Genomic DNA, 19336 nt, shown 5'->3' on the forward strand with positions numbered 1-19336 from the left:
ACTGTGGCCTGTAGAAATGAACGAAAACCACCATCTCTCTGGACACATCAGAAAAAAAGTGATTTTTTAAAAAAGATCCTGATTTCTCTTCAGATCATGTAAATCTTTCGCCTTCTACTAAAAGAGATCCTACTAATAATAACTAAATTAATGGTTATAGTGATTTACTTAATAAGTCTCAGGTAAAATCTCAATAAAAATTATTACAAGCAACATAAAAGTAGTATTAATCAAAACAAATAGAAGACTATGAGTACTATTTTTAAAAGTTGGCCAGCGCCATGGCTCAATAGGCTAATCCTCCGCCTGCAGCACCAGCACCCCGGGTTCTAGTCCCTGTCAGGGCACCAGATTCTGTCCTGGTTGCTCCTCTTCCAGTCCAGCTCTCTGCTCTGACCCGGGAGTGCAGTGGAGGATGGCCCAGGTCCTTGGGCCCTGCAACCGCATGGGAGACCAGGAGAAGCACCTGGCTCCTGGCTTCGGATCAGCTCAGTGCGCTGGCCACAGCGTGCCAGCCGCAGCAGCCATTGTGGGGTGAACCAACGGAAAAAGGAAGACCTTTCTCTCTGTCTCTCTCTCTGTCCAACTCTGCCTGTCAAAAAAAAAAAAAAAAAAAAGTCAATGAAACTACAAATGGTAATGAGGTGATCATTTAAGTTTCTAAATAAGAAATCTGCAAACTACCACAGGTAGACCAAACCTATCCCATTGCCTATTTTTGTAAATAATTTTTTATTGGAATAAGGTCATCTAATTCACTTAAAAAATCCATTTTATTTATTTGAAAGAAGAGAGTTACAGAGGATGAGGGAGAGACAGAGAAAAAGATCTTTCAACTGCTGGTTCATTTCCCAAATGGCCACAACAGTCAGGGCTGGGCCAGGTCAAAGCCAGGAACTTCATCTGTGTCTCCCACATAGGTAGCAGGGGCCCAAGCACCTAGGTCACCTTCTGCTCCTTCCCAGGCACATTAGCAGGGAACTGGATAAGAAGTGGGGCAGCCTGGACACCAAGCAGCGCTCTGATATGGGAACTGATGTAGCAGGGACCAGCTTAACACAGTTCACAATTATGTCAGTCCAGGAAAAAGTGATTCGAATCCCTCTTCATGATGTCTTAGAAAAGAGACCTACTGAGTTATGTAATGAACCATGACAGCTTGTGGACATATGATATTAAACTTTTAGACTGTTAATATCACTTAATTAGTTGTCAAAATGCAGAAGTTGACATAATTCATGGACAAATATCCTGATTTATATCTTTTCTTGAGAGATTATATTTGATCACTTAGTGCCTGCCTTAGGTTCAATGGACCATGATAATATGACAGCGATCAGACACAGCTCCTTTAGCAAGGACACAAGCTTCCAAGTTGTCTTGTATCACCCTCATCACTTTTATCTCATCTCATCATCCTGATAGTCACTGAACTTCATGAATCTGATCCTGGAGTTAATAAAAATGAAGAAATCATGGATTTCAGTCAACAATAGTCTTTGGCTCAATTCCAGATGTATACAAGTCCAAAAATGTAATTCTTCACTTACATTTGAAAAATATATAACATATAACATATAATAATATATAATTATATGATATATAATATATAATAGTATATATAAATGATATTTCTACAAAAGTATGAAGCAGCTTCTCTGCCCCAGAAAAAGATGAGAAAAAAAGATTCTGAATCAGAAATGTACTTTTCTAACTGGCGATATTAAGAAATATTTTTCTCTCTTGCAAGACATGATTGGGTATTTAAGAATGTGCTGAGAAATCTTCCCTGAAATCTAAGGTGGCTGTAAGACAGAATGTTTAAGGAAGGTGAACATTCTAAACCTCATAATCTTTTGATATTCAACCTCTCATAAAATAAATTTGGAAGACAGAGTTATGAAGATATGAATCTAGAAGACAGCGTTCTAATTTTTTGTATGCCACAAATCAATGGTATGGCTTAAAAGTAAATTCTCTAATCTCCTCCTGTGATGGGTTAGATTAAACTATCTGAAGAATAACTGTCGAGTCTGGAATTATAAGCTAGCATAAAATGAAGCAAAATCAAGGTAAATATATATATATATATATATATATATATAAGTGGTGATGACTAGCATTGATTTTCAGAGCAAAGAACATATCACACCCTACTAAAACATTTGTGGATGTGTTTTCTGATCCTTTAAATTATTATGTAAATAATATCGCCTAACACATAACATTTCTTGCTTAAGTACTGTCCTTAGTTATTAAATCAGGAGCTATTGGGAAAGATCATTTTATTAACAGAGCTAGAAAAAATAATCATTTTTTACCTCAATAGATTTGTATTATTGTTGTGCTCCTGGAATGAAAAACAAGTACTATGTATCTCATAAAATTAGCATTTTAATCCTATTTACTATAGGGGAATAATCTTACTTAAAGGGGAATATATAGAATATAAAACTATGCAATACAAGTTTGGTACAATATGGATATTGCTTATGTTGAAACAAAAAAAAGAAGAAAGTCAAAAGAAGCATAAAAATTAATTAGCATGAGAAATAGCCATACCCAAATTATAAGTTATGGAAGAATTTTATATTTTTTCTTATATTTTATTTCTGTAACATTTTCTCTTTTTTCTAAGATTTGTTTTATTTATTTGAAAGACAGAGTTACAGAGAGAGGTAGAGCCAGAAAGAGAGAGAGAGAGGTCTTCCATCCACTGGTTCACTCCTCAATTGAATGCAATGGCCAGAGCTGAACCAGTCCAAAGCCAGGAACCAGGAGCTTCCTCCAGGTCTCCCAAGTGGGTTCAAGGGCACAAGGACTTGGGCCATCTTCTACTGCTTGCTCAGGCCATAGTAGAGAGCTGGATTGGAAGTGGTGCAGCCGGGACTTGAACTGGTGCCCATATGGGATGCCAATGCTGCAGACTGGGGCTTTAACCTGCTGTGACACAGCGCTGGCCCCTGTAACATTTTCTAAAATAGACATCGATTACTTCTTTTATTTTCTTCAACATGAATCTTTTCAAATAGTCTCCATAAAAGAAGGTTTTCCTCAACCCTTCTCCATTTCTTAGCTTGGTATATTGCACATACTCAGTGTTCAGCAAAGATTGTGGAATAAATGGCATTTGTTCATGTACTGAATGATTTGTGGCCCGGGAGTGCAGACACAACAGGCTGTGGGAGGGAGCTGATGGTGAATGTAATTAATGTACATTAATGTACATTAATTTCTAATATATTAAAATGTTTTAGCAGCCAGCACTGTGGTGTAGTGGGTAAAGCCACCCCCTGCAGTGCCAGCAATGCATATGGGCGCCAGTTCAAGTCCCAGCTGCTCCACTTCCAATTCAGTTCTCTGCTCTGGCCTGGGAAAGCAGTAGAAGATGGCCCAAGTCCTTGAGCCCCTGCACCTGTGTGGGAGACCCAGAAGAAGCTCCTGGATCCTGGCTGCGGATCGCCCCAGCTGTGGCTATTGCAGCCACTTGGGGAACAAGCCAGCAGATGGAAGATTTCTCTCTCTCTCTCTCTCTCTCTCTCTCTCTCTCTGTAACTCTGACTTTCAAGTAAATAAAATCTTAAATTTTCATTAATTTTTCTTCTTTTTTTAAATAAAAGAACAAAAGTGAAATGTATCTCATAGACAAATCACAAGTAATTTCGAAATATTTAGGCATATTCTTAGAGGAATAATACAATATGAACTACGGAGGAAATCTGAGCTAAGAGGACAGTGCATTTTTCTCAAAACAATATTTTTGGTCAGTTAGACAGAACCCATATACTGCTCTTGTAGATGGATTTAAATCTTATGTTCTTAAAATATCTTGATATTTCACCAGTTAATTACTTCATAATTTGAGGAAACTGGATTTAAACAATCATCAAATAAGGACAAAATGTACAAATATACTATTCATTGTTCAATAGCTTCTTCTCTAACACAATGACAAATTATAAGTAAACCTCAATTCAGGGTCATGTATTTCCAAAGATTCTTTGTTTAATTATTTTTGATATATCTGTTTACATAAATAACAAGGAAGCAAATTGCTGAATACTAAGCTAAATTTATTTTAATAGAAAAATACAAAATTAATAAATCATTCAAATTTTTCTATTATAGGTGACTTGAGAACAAGGGAATTCAAGCCAGGCTTAATTCATTCCTAGACAGTTAAGTGACATGCATTGTAATGAGAAACAAAAGAACATAATATAATACCAGGAAAATAAAGAAATAAATAATAATCAAACCACCTGAGAATTTAAGAAAAAATCATAGTCTCCCTGTTAAACACCTTAGGCATATTCTCGTTCTGATCCATTTCTGCATTCTCCTCAAGAATAAAGGTAACTTAGGTATCAACATGGATCATAGTTTAAATTCATTCTTGAAACAATTCAAAACTCTCACATCTTTCTACGCATCTCTCCCGGACCAAGTGCTACTCTATTCCTCTGCCATCAACAGGGTGAAAGGCAACATGGAGATGGACTCACACACCCACAATAGCTGCTGTCTGTGTCTGTACCTCGGGATGTCCCCAGCTGGAGCACAGGCTTGGTCAGGAGCAGGCGAGCACGTCCCGGCTCTGCTGGCTTCACCTCTGCTGTGAGACCAGGCGGGTCCTGATGTGTGAGACCGCCCCTCACAGAGACCTTGTGTGAAGGTGCAGACGATCACATGACACTGATATTCCCACATAGAAAGTTTCCAGTGGTGTCAGTGTCTCACTTGTCCCCACCCATGTGTCAGAAAGGCCATCAAGAACCAAAATGAAAAATTGTATGAATATTTAATAAATCAATCCAAAGTTGAACTTTAGCACTTACACTAAAAGTTGGAAAATGAAAAATAATTAAATAAGTCTTTTTTAAAAAATGTAAAACAGTATTATTATAAGCATCACAGCTATGACACCTGAAACTCAAAACAAAGCATACTTCTGTCAGAATTCATACTCAAGTCACAATCATAAATTTTGAAAGGGAACAAAGGCATTTCAGTTCTAAGTCGGAATAAACATATCTAAGCTAACTCACTGTGGATTTCCTTAGGCTGCTACATGTGTTAAAGGGTCAGGAACTGAAGTTTCATTTTTCTGTAATGAAGTAAATCTGGGTTCAGTTGACCCTTATAGCAGTTGATATTCACATTAACAAAAAATTAGTTTAATAAGTTTAGTACTTCATTTCAGGACCCTAAAATATTCTTAATTATAGGTGATGATTCATATATTACAGAACTTCAGTTGGAGTCAAATTTCTTATTTTTCTTGGATTGGGCTGTCTTGTAAAGGAACCAGCAGTTCGTGGACATGTAAGCATAACTCAGTACCCGTTCTCAAAATGTAAGCATCTGGGAGAGAGAGAAGAGCTAGCAAGCTCTGTAATCACGGATTCTGGCTCATAGTCCGGAAAACACACAGGAAACAATGCACACATACGTACATGTATTTATACACATATACAAGCACATAGAAGTACATGTGCATGTATCCATGCAGAAACACACACACACACACACACATACACACACACACACATTCCAGAGGACCTAAGCTCAATGATGAAGATGAGTTCACAGAGAAGGGAAGGAGTTTTTCAAGTTGAAGTCTATGAGTGTATTTCTCACATGAAGCTCTCTAGGGAAGCTTAGGGCCCTGTGGGATAGTCTCCGTAAAGACAAAGAGATACGCCTCCTTCACTTTGGACCAGTATAGCTGAATATGTCTGCATTAGTATCTCACAGAACGTATTTGTGTTTTTTTTTTTATTTTAAGTAATTGGAAAGAGTCAATGAATAGAAACTGTCGAAGCTTAACAGCATCACAGATGACTGCTTCTGACTGTGCCAGACTCATGCTCTCTATCTGTGAGAAGAAAATTATGTGTCATGCTACCCAATGCTGGGAACACCACAAAGAAAAAAACACAGTCGTTTTTCCCTAGGAAACACCAAAACCCTTGGAAGATCTGGAGTCTTCCCCTCTCATGTCAGATTACCTTTTCTTGCTCATGGGTTGTACCTGCTTTCTAGCCACTGGTTGAAATGAGGTCAAATTTTTGGTCTACTAAAATGAGATGTCAGAGACTTGGGAATTCAGCCACCTTCAAATCAAGACTTCCTGATCACAGCATTTATGAAGACAAGATGGATCAGCACAGTGTCAGGGCTCTGATGAAGGTCAGGAAACAGAGCCCTGGATACCCTCTTTCTGCAACTCACACACTTTTGTAGAGAATTCCATTAATTTCAGTCACTATCATGTGCATTTTGGGTGGGTGTTAATTCAACAGCAACTAACCTCGTTATTTTGTATGAAGTATGCATGGGTTACTGTTTGATTCTTTACCTCTTAGAGGAAAGACACATTGGCATATGGGTGAAGAATAGCATAGTATATTGAACCCAGTCTAAATTTGGGAACTGTACATACCTACTAGTTGCTTGCTCATTGGCTAGTGAAAACTTTTGAATCTGAGTGTCCTGCTCCGTAGAAAACTTCCAAAGTGTTTTCTAGAGTATATATCATTTCATGTTCCCATCAGCATACATGAATGAACCATTTTTTATCCTTCCAATATTGTGATAACTGTGATATTGTCAGTTTGTAAAAACACTTTAATAAGGGTGTAGAGAAATTTAGTTGTAATTTTAATTTGCATTTTCCTCATGAGTAAATTCTATTTAGCATCTTTTTGTGTGTATTTTGTCTACTAGGTAACTACTAAGCTAAAGTGTATATTCAAATCATTTCATCATTTTATTGAATTATTCATTTTATTTTTTATTTTTAAAAAGGATTTATTTGAAAGGAAGATGTACAGAGAGAGAGGGAGGGACTGAGAGGCTTTCCACATGCTGGGTCACCCCTAAATAGCCACAACAGCAAGAGCTGCACCAAGATAAAGCCAGGAGCCAGGAGCTTCTTCTCAGTCTTCCACATGAGTGCAGGGCACAAGACCATGGGCCATCTTCCACTGCTTTCCCTGGTGTATTAGCAGCCAGCAGCATTGGAAGTGGAGTAGCTGGGACTCGAACTGGCACCCATATGTGATGCCAGCTTTGCAGGTAGCAGCTTACCCCATTATGCCACAGCCCTGGCCTCCTGTTCATTTTCTTAATATTGATTTGTAAGAATTATTTATATGCTCTGCATCTGAGTACTCTCTAATTTACATGTTTTGTAACTACTTTATTTCAGTTTTCATTCTTTATATAGTGTCTTTAGAAAACAAGCATTTTAAAAGAAGAGCAGAAGTTTTTAATTTGATAATATACAAGTAATCAATGCTGGGCACAGTTTATACTTTTGTCTCCAAAGAAATCTTTAAGAAAATAACATCAAAATATTTGCTCTTGTATTTTAAGCTTTCATTAATAATCATCTGGAAAGTGCACATCAAACCCACAGGGAGATATCACCTTGAATATTCTCAGTTGATAAGCCTTCAAATATTCCTTCTGCAAATTTCATCATTCTTTTCAATCTGAGATCCAGTTTAGGCTTATCTAAATATTATGATGCTGTCCCACTGATTTTGGATGCTTTCTCCTTTGTCACTCTATTTCTTTGTTCTTCAATTTGGGTAATATTTCTGAACTATCTTTGTGTTTCCTGCATTTTTATTTCAGCATCGACTCTACTGAAGGAACTTCTCATCTCTGACATCATACTTTTCTTTATAGCATTTCCATGTAATTCTCTCTTGCACTTTACAATTTTCAGACATGTTGTTTAACGTGGCCATCATTTATCACATCAATTATAGCTCTCTAAGGTTGCTATCTGAAACATTGCAGCATTATTTCTGAGTGTGACCTGCGGACTACTTTATTTCTTGACCATGCATTGCTGCTGTTTTTTTCCTTACTCCTCAGGCACCTCATTTACTTGCAAACTGCTCTAGCTTGTGTCACCATTGGAGACACAGAGGTAACCAGTATTTATATTTGAACGTGGATGTATATCCCCTTGAGCAGTTAGTCCAGGTGACAGAGTCAAACCAGTCAGGACTCAAGCTGGTGTGAGCTTTAGTTTTGCTATGCTTATCACATTAGAGCAGTCGAACCCTCTGTAAGTTTCTGTTGGATATGGCATTGCAGGGGGTAATTTTCATGCTACAACTCAAGCTTTCATCATCTCTGCATGTCTAAACCACAGAAAAAGTTCCTCTATGAACTCTTGACCCTACCCTTCTAGTACAATGCAGGTGTTGCTGGCTAACTGGTGTTTCTAAGCTAGTAGCAGAGAGCCAGGGTGACTGCCGATAGCCCTGGTTCAGTCATGGCTTTGTACATACGCCATTTATCTAGCCTTGGTGGTGAGATTTATTCTATACAGTCTTTCTTGTGTTGGGCAGACAAATGTATCTTTGGGTTTGTGACAGGTCTTGAACACGTTGGAGAATGTTGTATGGAATTTTGTTATTCATTATGCACTGTGCTATAAACCCAGCCAGTCTTCAGAGTTCTCAAGCTGTGTTATTCTCCAAACACTAATATGGTCACATTAAGAGTAAAAATATTTAACTGAACACTAATTTAAAGAGGGAGGGGATTAAATGAGTTTCTTAGAAATTCTATCACAGAACTGTGAATCCATCAAGTAGGGATGCTACTACCACTCAGTGGTGGCTCCAACAAAAGAAAGTTCCCATTGAAAGTAGAAGTAGTATATGATTCAGCAATCCCCCTACTGCATAGGTCTCACAGGAATTGACATTGGTATACAGTTGAATGTTTATTTCACACGTTCATAATTGTCAAGATAAGAGAGTCCAGCATGGTGGCATAGCGGGTTAAACCGCAGCCTATGGTGCTGGTGTCTTATGTGCGCACACACTTGAGTCCTGGCTGCTGCACTTGTTATCCAGCTGTCTAATAATGGCCTAGGAAAATCAGCAGAGGATGGCCCAAGTGTTTGAGCTCCTGAAACCCATATGGGAGACACTGATGAAGCTCTTGGCTCCTGGCTTAGGTCTGGACCAGCGTTGGCCACAGATGCCATCCGGGGAATGAGACAGTGGAAGATCTCTGTCTCTCCATCTATCTCTGTAACTGTGACATTCAAAATAAATAAGTCTTTTAAAATATATGGAATCAATCTTAGTATTAGTTAATGGATGAATGCATATGAAAATGTTGCGTATATACATAATGGAATGCTATTCATCCCTAAAAATGCATGAAATTCTGTCATTTGCAGCAACATGGATGAAACTGGAATGCATTATTATTACTGAAATAGTTACAAAGGTAAGTACTACATGTTCTTACTTTAAGTGGAGGCTAAAATGTTGATCTCAAAGTAGAGAATAGAATGGGGGCTACCAGAGCCTGGGAAGCGTGTAGAAGAGACAGTGATGGGGGGAAAACTGTTAATTTGTACAGAAGTGCAACTGCATAGGAGCAATAGTTCCTAATGTTCTACAGCAATTAATTCAATATTCCAAGATAGTAATGATGATTTTCAAAGTTCCCAGCACAAGAACTAATAAATTTCTTAGTCTGTAGATATGTCAATTATATTTGGTGGATAATTACACAATGTGTACACATATTAAATATCATATTGTTCCCAAGAAACATACACAATTACTTCATATGTGTCAGTCAAAATTAAAATGTTGAAATTTATTTATTTTAATATTTAAGATTTAACAATTTTTAACATTTTGTCATATTCACTCTTTCCATATGTAGCTATTATATACATACAAATATATATTATTTTTCTTGAAAACAGGAATATTAATATCACATTACATGGGATTTGTGACAATGATCATATAGTGAGGAAAGAGGAGAATATTGCTATGTACAAGATATAATATAGTAAAGAAAATATTCATAACTATCTATATTCCAAATAATATAACGACCACATGCTTTTATACTTTCTATACATGGATTGATTTCCACATGTGAGGGAAAATATGTGATCTTTGTTTTTCTGTGACTGGCTTCTTTCACATAGCATAATGATCTCCACTTCCAAGCATTTTGTTGGAAATGTCAGGATTTCATTTTTTCCTCATGGCTGAGTAGTACTCCGTCACGTAGGTATACCACACTTTCTTCATCCATTCATCAGCTGATGAACATCAAGGTTGTGTCCATATCTTTGCTATTAAGAATTGGGTTCATATAAACTAGGGAGTGCAGGAATCTCTCATAGACGTTCCTTCAGATATACTCTCAGAAGTTGGAGAGCTGAGTCATATGGTAGATACATTTTTAGATTTTTGAAGATCTGCTTATTGTTTTCCATCATGGTTGTACTAATCACTGAGGAAGGGAGCATCCTTTTCACAAATGTAACGAAAGTGTTTTTCACAAGCAGCACTATTAATATATCCTGACTTGAGGCATCCACATTTGTCAGCCACTTTACCTGCTTGAAAAGCCCTGTTCAGAGAATATTTTGCTTTAAAATTCTATAAGCAAAATTTCATTATCACAATGTTAAGACATGTGTGTGATTATTCAGTGAAAAGAAAACTCCTGTGAGAGATGTATTGCTATTAATTCATAAAGTGGAATTACAACTGCTTCTAATGAGTGACTCTGACATAGGAAGCTTGCTCTTGTCATACCCCGTCAAAAAACCACCTACAGGTTTATCACTGCAGTCACAAAGAAATAAAATTCTTGCGATGCTCATTGATTCCTATGTGATCTTATTCTTCCCATTTTACTCAGCATCACAGACCCTCTTGTTAGTTCTGTAAGAAAACTAAATGCACTGCCACCTGTCACACCCATTGGCCTTCCTTCCAGGGTGCAACACCAACAGAGAACCCCCTCATCTCACCCATTCACCTGCATAGTCATTCTACAAATGACACTGTCTCATTGAGGTCATCTCTGACTACCCCACGTAAAATAGGGAATCTCTTCCTCTGCCTCCACCCTCCCTCAATAAACAGTGCTCCTCACACGACAGGGACTGCACAACGCTCCACAGCATTGCTCCTCCTCCAGTGCACTGTGTAATTTCCCTGCCTCATTTGGACCCATCAGTTAATCTGCTGCCACTGTAGTAAGTTTATTTCATCATTTTTGATGGATCAATGCTATTTTACTACCAAGAGGGTACCAGCGACTACATGGACTTGTGCAAATTTAATGCCATGAAAAATCTTAATCTCCATGTTAGATTTAAGATTATTAATTTATGTGTTTGGAAAAGAAGCCTCTTCAGTTTTAGAAGACACCAGTTAATCATTTGTGAAGAGGAAGAGCTCGGTTTAGAAACAACTTTTCCTCCCTCTCTTCCAACCACACCTGCCAACACAACAGATATCATATAAAAGAAACACATGATTTTACTATTTGGAAGGAACCTACAAAAAACACTATGGAAAAAAGTGATGTCTTTAGGGATGATTACTTAAGTCCCCAAGGCTTGCATTTGATTGTCATCTGAAATGTGAAATCAAATAGAATGAAGGATATTTTGGAAGTTTTCAAGAATCTTTTCCTGCTGTTAGCTTTTAATCTATACATCAATTGCTGATAAAAAAAAACTGAATGGTTAGAATATTAAATGAAAACTTACAGGTCCTTAGCAGGTACTGTGCCATCCTGCCACATCCAATCATATTTAGCTCCTTTTCTGTATAATCCAATCCAATAATTGTATTTCGTTTGTGTTTGAATGAAATTCTGTGTACAAATTAGGATTAATAGCATTACTCAAAATATCAATAATTTTTATCTACAACATTGGTACCAAACACTGGTCATATCTAATGTCAAACAAACCTATGATAAATAGAGCAGGCACTAGATTATTTACCGTGCAGAAAAGCAGCAAAAGTAAAAGAGCCAAAAAACAAACTTTCGCAGCTTTGTGACTCAAAAAATATCATGAAAGGCCCATAATGATCAAAGCCATTTGGTCTGTCTGTCTCTCTCTCTCTCTCTCTGACACTCTTTCCAACATTTTTCCACTTTAGTTAACTTCTATAGAAGGAAGATTATGATGGTTTATCTTCTCACATCTACTGAAAGTATAGATATATACGAGAAGGGTGATAAATCATCTTTTATTATTTCTAGAACTCTGAAGAGTCACTAAAGTAAAATGCCCGCTAATTCACTCATTTGTGTATTTTTGCTGGATTATCCATAAATCATAAAGACATAGCCCATAATAACTAAAGAGCATTCTATGGCATGCACAGCAAGGCCCTACCTGCTGCTTTAGATAATGTTTTTACGTCTCTTTAAAGCCTGTGTCTTCTCCCCTGCAGATACAAGCGCTCCCACCAAGCGGGCCCAATAAGACTGGAGCAAAGTCTAAACAGCCACCCTTACTCAGGGCATGCAGACTTCTCACACTTGATTAAATGAACGTACCTGTTCCTCTTTGTCATTGATGGTAACAAGATGAGATTTCTTGTCCTGGCATGACTTTGCACTCTCATTCCAAGTTGCCTCTTCTTTAGAAAAATAGTAGCAATTTGTTCCACAGCAAACCCATTGTCTTTGACAGGATCCACAATGTCTTTCTTGAAAACAAAAGCCACCGCCACCCCCAACCCAAGACCAGTTAGAGACATGCACTTTTAGGTTTTCATCTGGTTTCTTCAGATGGAGTGACCCTAGAATAAATGGATTTTCTATACCAAATCCCGTTGTGTGAAATTCTATTGGGGAAAATACTCAGCCAAAAACTGTCTCTAACAGACACGGGGCCTTTGTGAAGCCTGCCCTGAGCAATCTGCAATTCTCAAGTATGAACAAGCTGCAGAGCTAGGAAGTAGTTCTCCCTGATTCCTGAATCCATCAAAGTGAATGAACAGCAATGGTGTTAACTTCAGGGCTTCCATACTGGGGAAAATATATCCTTGCGCAAGCTCAGACTATTCAAATACTCAGTTCAATATGTGAAAATCATGTGTTAGATATAATGTGAAAATTGGATTTAATGAGTTGAGGAGAGCAAAATTCATGCCCATGCCAGGGGGTGTGGTGGCATAATCGATAATATTGACACCTGTGACGCTGAGATCTCCTATGGGAGCCAGTTCAGGTCCGAGTTGCTCAGTTTCTGATCCAGTGCCCTGCCAATGCGCCTGATAAAGCCGAAGATGACCCAAGTGTTTGGGCCCCTTGAACCCATGTGGGAGAACTGTATAAAGCCCCGGGCTCCTGGCTTCATTGTGGCCAAGACCTGACCGCTGCAGCCATTCAGGAGTGAACACATGGATGGACTACCCCTCTGTGTGTGTGTGTCTCTCTCTATATATACCTCTACCCTTCAAAAAAAGAATGAATCTTAAAAAAATCATGCTAAAGTTCAATATAAACTTTGTAAATTATATATTGAAATAGTGCGAGACAGGGTAAGTCCACACAAAAGAACTCTGTCAGCTGTTACCTTAAACACTGAGTACACACCTGTACTAGGTGGTGAAACCGAAGGCTCTTCAGCTTCCACTGAGGTCATGTTGTTTCCATTTGTGTTTCCCGTATCCTGCATCGTGCAATCACAACACCTCTGAAAAACTTCAATCCACAATACAAATTTAGTATCATGAATGGTTCCAATAGATCATTTTATTATGAACGCAGCCTCTAACTCTAGATAACAAAGTAAATGATGCTGGTATGTGGTAATAGATCCATAAAAAATATATGATTCAAATATAGGTAATTACAAGAATTTGAAACTTACAATATGTTCTGTTTAAGGCACATGAAGCAGTAGTGAACATTTCATAAAACAGAAAAAACCTGGAAATAAGTTTATCCATCGCAAATTGGCTTTGACCATGTGCACTGCTACACTGAATCTACTCCAGGAAATAATGTTGAATCCTCTCTCTTGGCAAATTTAATGAGCATGTTTGGCCGCTCTATGATTTGAATTTTCTATTCTACTTGAAAGCATGGACTATCTTTAGCTGACCCTTCATCATGCTATATTGCTTGCCTTCCTTTCTAATTTTCTAATCAAAGGGGTTGTTTTCCACTGCACTCACATTCAATCCATTTTAAATATCGATTTATCCTTAAAGGAGTTCATATATCACCTCCTCGTTTTAAGAGGCTTTTTCATGATCTGGTTTCTGCTTCCTCAACCATATTTTCAAATAACTGTAATATCAACTGATGAATCCACGATTCACTTCTCTAATCTAGGCATCTCTCTTGGTCCCCAAACATTAAACCCAGCATGTGTGCACCGATGCTCCATGTCTGTTCCATAGACCCACTCTGGAAAAACAGACTAATTCAATACTTTCTGAGCATCTCCACTAACAAGCCGTGAACACCTCAATCTTCACCATTGTTAACACACACACACACATGCATAAAAGAGAAGCCAGTTCTTCTTGTCTTTGACATTAAGCTTGTGTATGCTTGATATGAATTTTAAATGCTGGTTCCCTCCTCCTGTTCATCCACTCAATAAAATCCATAGTGATGCAGTTCTACATATTAAATATTTCTCAAGTGTGCCACTCACCTTTCATCATTTCTCTCATGATGCTAATTTGGACAGCCATTGACACCAACCTTAATTTCTGAAGCAATTTCCCCATATATTCCTCCCCTACTATCACTCAGTCTACTCAGATGATCTTTTCTGAAATCCACTAAATCTTCATGTGAAATAACTTATATTGTTTTCTCACTTTAAATCATCAAGGAGTTTCCCTTGCTTTTAAGGGAAATCTAAAATTTCTTCAGGTGTGATAAAAGAACTTCATGGGGGCAAGCATTCCCTAAAATGGCTGAGACGCTGCTTGTGATGCCCATAGTCCATCCTGGAGTGTCTGACTGCTCCCAAATCCAGCTTTCCACTAATAACCACCTGGGAGGAAGCAAGGGACAGTTCAAGTCGCTGAGTCCCTGCTACCCACAGGGAGAACTGAATGAGCTCCTGGCTCCTGGCTTTAGATTGTGCCAGCCCAGGCTATTGTGGGCATTTGGGGAGTGAACCAGAAGATGGTCCAACTCTCTTTCTCTCACTCCTTCTCTCTCTCGCTCTCTCTCTCACTAATATAAATAAAAATAAAGTAATTTTGACTTTTTTTCTTAAAAAATGTTTAAAGACCTTCCTGAAGATGCATACCTGTCCAAATTCATTTTCAGCCAGTTCTTCCACATACCCAGGAACTGTAATTCTCCAAACACAGATACGTGCCCTTTTCCCATGTTGTTCACTCCACTTGGATGACCATCTCTACCCTTCGCCTCCTAATTTCTCCCTGCCCTTTATCAGAGCAATTCTCTCCAACATGGAGGTTTTCTTGACCTGAAGATGTTATGCTAATCTGATCCCATCATTCTGTTAACACAGCACTAACTGTTTCATTTTGAAAACTTCGTAAATTACTAAATAAAGAAATTAATATTCCCCATTTCAGCTGAGCTCATTGACCATTGATTGTTTTTAAATTTCTGTGCCTTGGGTGCCACACATAGTTCCCAATCCTTAGAAGATGCCCAAAGTTGTTTGTTGAAGGAATAATTCAAGTAACAACAATCCAGAAAAGATTTTTTTTAGAAAGCAAATATAATGGACAAATTTTAAAACTGATATGAAATATGCTAAAACTGACTTTTTATTTGTATAGAATATACATGAGGTTTATTCTCCTTTGTGATGTAAGCACAAGAAATGCGATAATCAAATCAAGGTTCTTCCAGTTCACTATTCAGGTGCAGACCACTTCACACACAAAGAACGCTTGAAATATATATGTCAACCACACTGTGTCTATCAATGAAATTCCCATGTAATCACAGTGACTTATTATTTTGTGCGGCATAAATACTAAATGATAGTAAAATAATAAAATCTTCATCTTCATCAAAACTCTCATGATTCATAGCATGTCTACCGAACTTCACTGTTTACAAAGATGCAGCAATTACTATCTCTCATTTTCCCTCTGCCTCCTTGTCCCCATAGCAAATAGAAACCTCATACTCACACATATATCCTAAGCCCGTGATTGCCGGCAGGAGAAACAGACATATTATTCCCAGGATCACTATACATGGGTTTGCTGTACAAATGAAAAAGCAGAATATGTAATGAGCATGGCAACCAGATAAACCCAAGCAGAATGAGTGTTGATGCTGGAGTTCAGCATTAAAATCACTAATGAATCTTGATGTGAATGGAAGGGGAGAGGGAGTGGGAAAGGGGAGGGTTGCGGGTGGGAGGGACGTTATTGGGGGGAAGCCATTGTAATCCATAAGCTGTACTTTGGAAAGTTATATTCATTAAATAAAAGTTAAAAAAAATTAAAAAAAAGAATTGCATTGGTTAGGCACAACTCAATGAAATAGAGTTTCTGTTCAAGAAGGCTTATATCTAATGAACACAGTCTTGACAGCCATTCTTATCTGAGGCATAATTTGTATATGCTTAAGTTCATATCTCTCCTTGATGTTATTTTTAAGCTTCAAGAGCACTGAAAAGAATAAATATGATAAGGAACATGCATTGTCTATTGTTCAAATTTAATAAATGCTAACATTTTGTCAAACTGGCTTCCAAATTCCATTTGGAATTGACAATATGACATCATGAAGTTACAGCTAAAATCTCAATTTCACAGCTTTTTCCCCTCCCACCCTCTGGAAAATTAATATTCTGAGTATGAGATTTATCCTTCCTATAGATATTTTATGCCTTTGTTATAATTGTATACAACTTATATAAATTATAATGTTATTTTACTATCAACATTTACCTAAATGCTATATTTGGGCACTTGTTTTCTTTTTTTAAAAAATGTTTTCAAGATTGAAAAAAAATCACTGTTTACTTTAATCAGAAATTTCTTTAATATTTCACTTAAATGGATTTCCCAATATATAAAATACAATAAGGAACTAGACATTTTATATCAAATAATCATCATTTTATTTTTAGTTTTTTAAATTTTTATTTTGCTCCTACTTGACATTATGTTTTCAGAAATCAGGGAAACAAAGAGAAAATCCTTACCTTTCCTTTTGCGAGCTTGATGTCTTTGGCCTTTCTCTTTCTTTGAGTGAGGCAATTTCAACTCTAAGTATGTCACTCCCTCACTCATTCCTGAGAGCTTCAAGCTAAAAACACAGCAAGAATCAGAGAGGTTTCACAGGACATATTGATTCAGTTAAAATTAGAGATATGGAGAAAGCTAAATGAGTGATCCATACTCTGGCCTGTAGAAGTGAACTAAAATCACCATCTCTCTGGAAATATCAAGAAAGATAATTTTTAAAAAATTTATTTTATTTATTTGAAAAGCATAGAGTTACAGAGAATAAGGGAGAGACAGAGAAAAAAGATCTTTCAGCTGCTAGTTCACAGTCAAGTGTTCATTTAAATAAATGACCAAAAATGTCCAATGAATCACATAGGCAAAGCACAAATAGCTTCAAAATATTTAGATATATTCTTAGAGGACTAATAAAAAATGAACTACTGATGAAATTTGAGATATTCAATGATTTAAGTGGACAGTGGAATTTCCCCACAAAAGTATTTTTGGTCACTCTACAAAAAATCAGTGTACTGTTCTTTGTAGGCAGATTTGAATTTAATGTTCTTAAATTATCTTCATAGGTCACCATTTAATTGCTTTGTAATTTGAGGAAATTTGATTTAAACAGTCATCAAATAAGGACAAAATGTACAAATATACTATTCATTGTTCAATAACTTTTTCTCTAAGACAATAACAAATTATAAGGTAAACCTTAAGGCAAGGTCATGTATTTCCAACAACTGTTTGTTTAATTATTTTTCTATGCATATCTGTTTACATAAATAACAAGGAAGCAAATTGGTGAATATTAAACTAAGTTTCTTTTGATAGAAAAACAATCACACCAACATCATTCCAACTTTTCTATTACAGGTGACTTCAGAAGAAGGGAATTGAAGTGTGGCATAATTAATTGCTAGTCAGCTAGGTGGCATCCCTTGTGATGAGAAATAAAAGCACAAAATAGAATATCTAAAAGAAATATTCCTCCAAACACCAGAAAATTTAAGGGAAAATCAGAGTCTCTCCCTGTTAAATTACCTTTGACACACTCTCGTTCTGACCCATTCCTGCCTTCTCCTCTAGAATAAAGGTAACTTTAGGTATTAACATGAATCATAGTTTAAATTCTTTCTTGAAATAATTCAAAACTCTCAGGTCTTTCTACATATCTCTCCCGGACCAAGTGCTACTCTATTCCTCTGCCATCAGCAGGGTGAGAGGCGACATGGAGATGGACTCAAACACCCACAGTAGCTGCTGTCTGTGACTGTACCTTGGGATGACCCCAGCTGGAGCACAGGCTTGGTCAGGAGCAGGTGAGCACGTCCCGGCTCTGCTGGCTTCCCCTCTGCTGTGAGACCAGGCGGGTCCTGATGTGTGAGACCGTCCCTCACAGGGACCTTGTGTGAAGGTGCAGATGATCACATGACACTGATATTCCCACACAGAAAGTTTCCAGTGGTGTCAGTGTCTCACTTGTTCCCACCCATGTGTCAGAAAGGCCATCAAGAATAAAATGAAGTATCTTATGAATATTTAATGAATCAATTCGAAGTTGAACCTTAGCAGTTACTGTAAAGCTTGGAAAACAAACAAACAAACAAACAAACAAAAACAACAGGCATCTCAGAATCTCATGAATTTAGGAAATAGCTCATAATAAAACTTTTAAAACTATAAAAAATAAAAAAGAAATACTCATATCCAACCCAGAGTGATTTCTACAATTTTCATTTTGTAGAACAAATTAAAATCTGCAACATCTTAGATATATAGTAAAAATGTAGGAATGCCAAAATATGTACAAACATTGGCCTATTTTTTTAAAAAAATCAATCTATGAATATCCAGACTACTTGATGATTTACGGTAACTATAAATATATACAATCCTGAGTTGATTAATTTGCAAACAGAATTTTCCACTTCTTGTATTCTCCTCCAGTTGTCTGAAGAAATAGACTCTCTTAAATAAGGAAAAGGCAGAAGCAGCGATAGAACGGCTTCAAATGAGTTCAAACATGGCTCTTCTAAAGGAAGACTCCTCTAGTGCACTAGTGGTAGCTACAGCTGTCAAAATTTAAAAATCATTTGTCTAATTCAACTTATCCCTAGAGGTAGGTGCTAGTTAGTTACAAAAGCAATTTTTTTTTTTTTCAGATCAACCATGTGAATCAGTTCTTGGCTAATGTCTATCTCTACTCTATGCTATCATCCATTGGTTAATTATAAAGATATTCTCACCAAAGTTCTTATCTGTCCTTAAAACACCCACACACCTTTGCACCAAAAATAAGCAATGTATTTTTAGTGCTT

At 37.2% G+C, this 19336-nt stretch overlaps 1 protein-coding gene across 1 annotated transcript; it reads right to left on the reverse strand.

Moving 5' to 3' along the window:
• Positions 1 to 9609: 9609 nt before the first annotated feature.
• LOC103345396 (killer cell lectin-like receptor subfamily G member 1) lies at positions 9610 to 18390 on the reverse strand. The gene is made up of 7 exons (XM_070048323.1): positions 18295 to 18390; positions 16991 to 17094; positions 15966 to 16040; positions 13420 to 13527; positions 12376 to 12527; positions 11573 to 11679; positions 9610 to 10419 (listed from the first exon to the last, which is right to left on the reverse strand). The coding sequence occupies exons 2-7, from the start codon at positions 17076 to 17078 to the stop codon at positions 10293 to 10295; spliced, it is 657 nt and encodes a 218-aa protein (XP_069904424.1). The 5' UTR covers positions 17079 to 17094; positions 18295 to 18390; the 3' UTR covers positions 9610 to 10292.
• Between the last annotated feature and the right edge of the window lie 946 nt (positions 18391 to 19336).

The sequence above is a fragment of the Oryctolagus cuniculus genome, chromosome 9 (assembly GCF_964237555.1).
Source record: "Oryctolagus cuniculus chromosome 9, mOryCun1.1, whole genome shotgun sequence".
Classification (NCBI taxonomy): domain Eukaryota; kingdom Metazoa; phylum Chordata; class Mammalia; order Lagomorpha; family Leporidae; genus Oryctolagus; species Oryctolagus cuniculus.

Coding starts and splice junctions, on each gene's coding strand:
- LOC103345396 (XM_070048323.1), bottom strand. CDS start 17,078: ATGAGTGAGGGAGTGACATACTTAGAGTTGAAATTGCCTCACTCAAAG. Junction 16,041..16,990: donor TCAAGCTCGCAAAAGGAAAG/GTAAGGATTTTC, acceptor TCATTTGTACAG/CAAACCCATGTATAGTGATC. Junction 12,528..13,419: donor GGTTTCACCACCTAGTACAG/GTGTGTACTCAG, acceptor TTTGTTTTCAAG/AAAGACATTGTGGATCCTGT.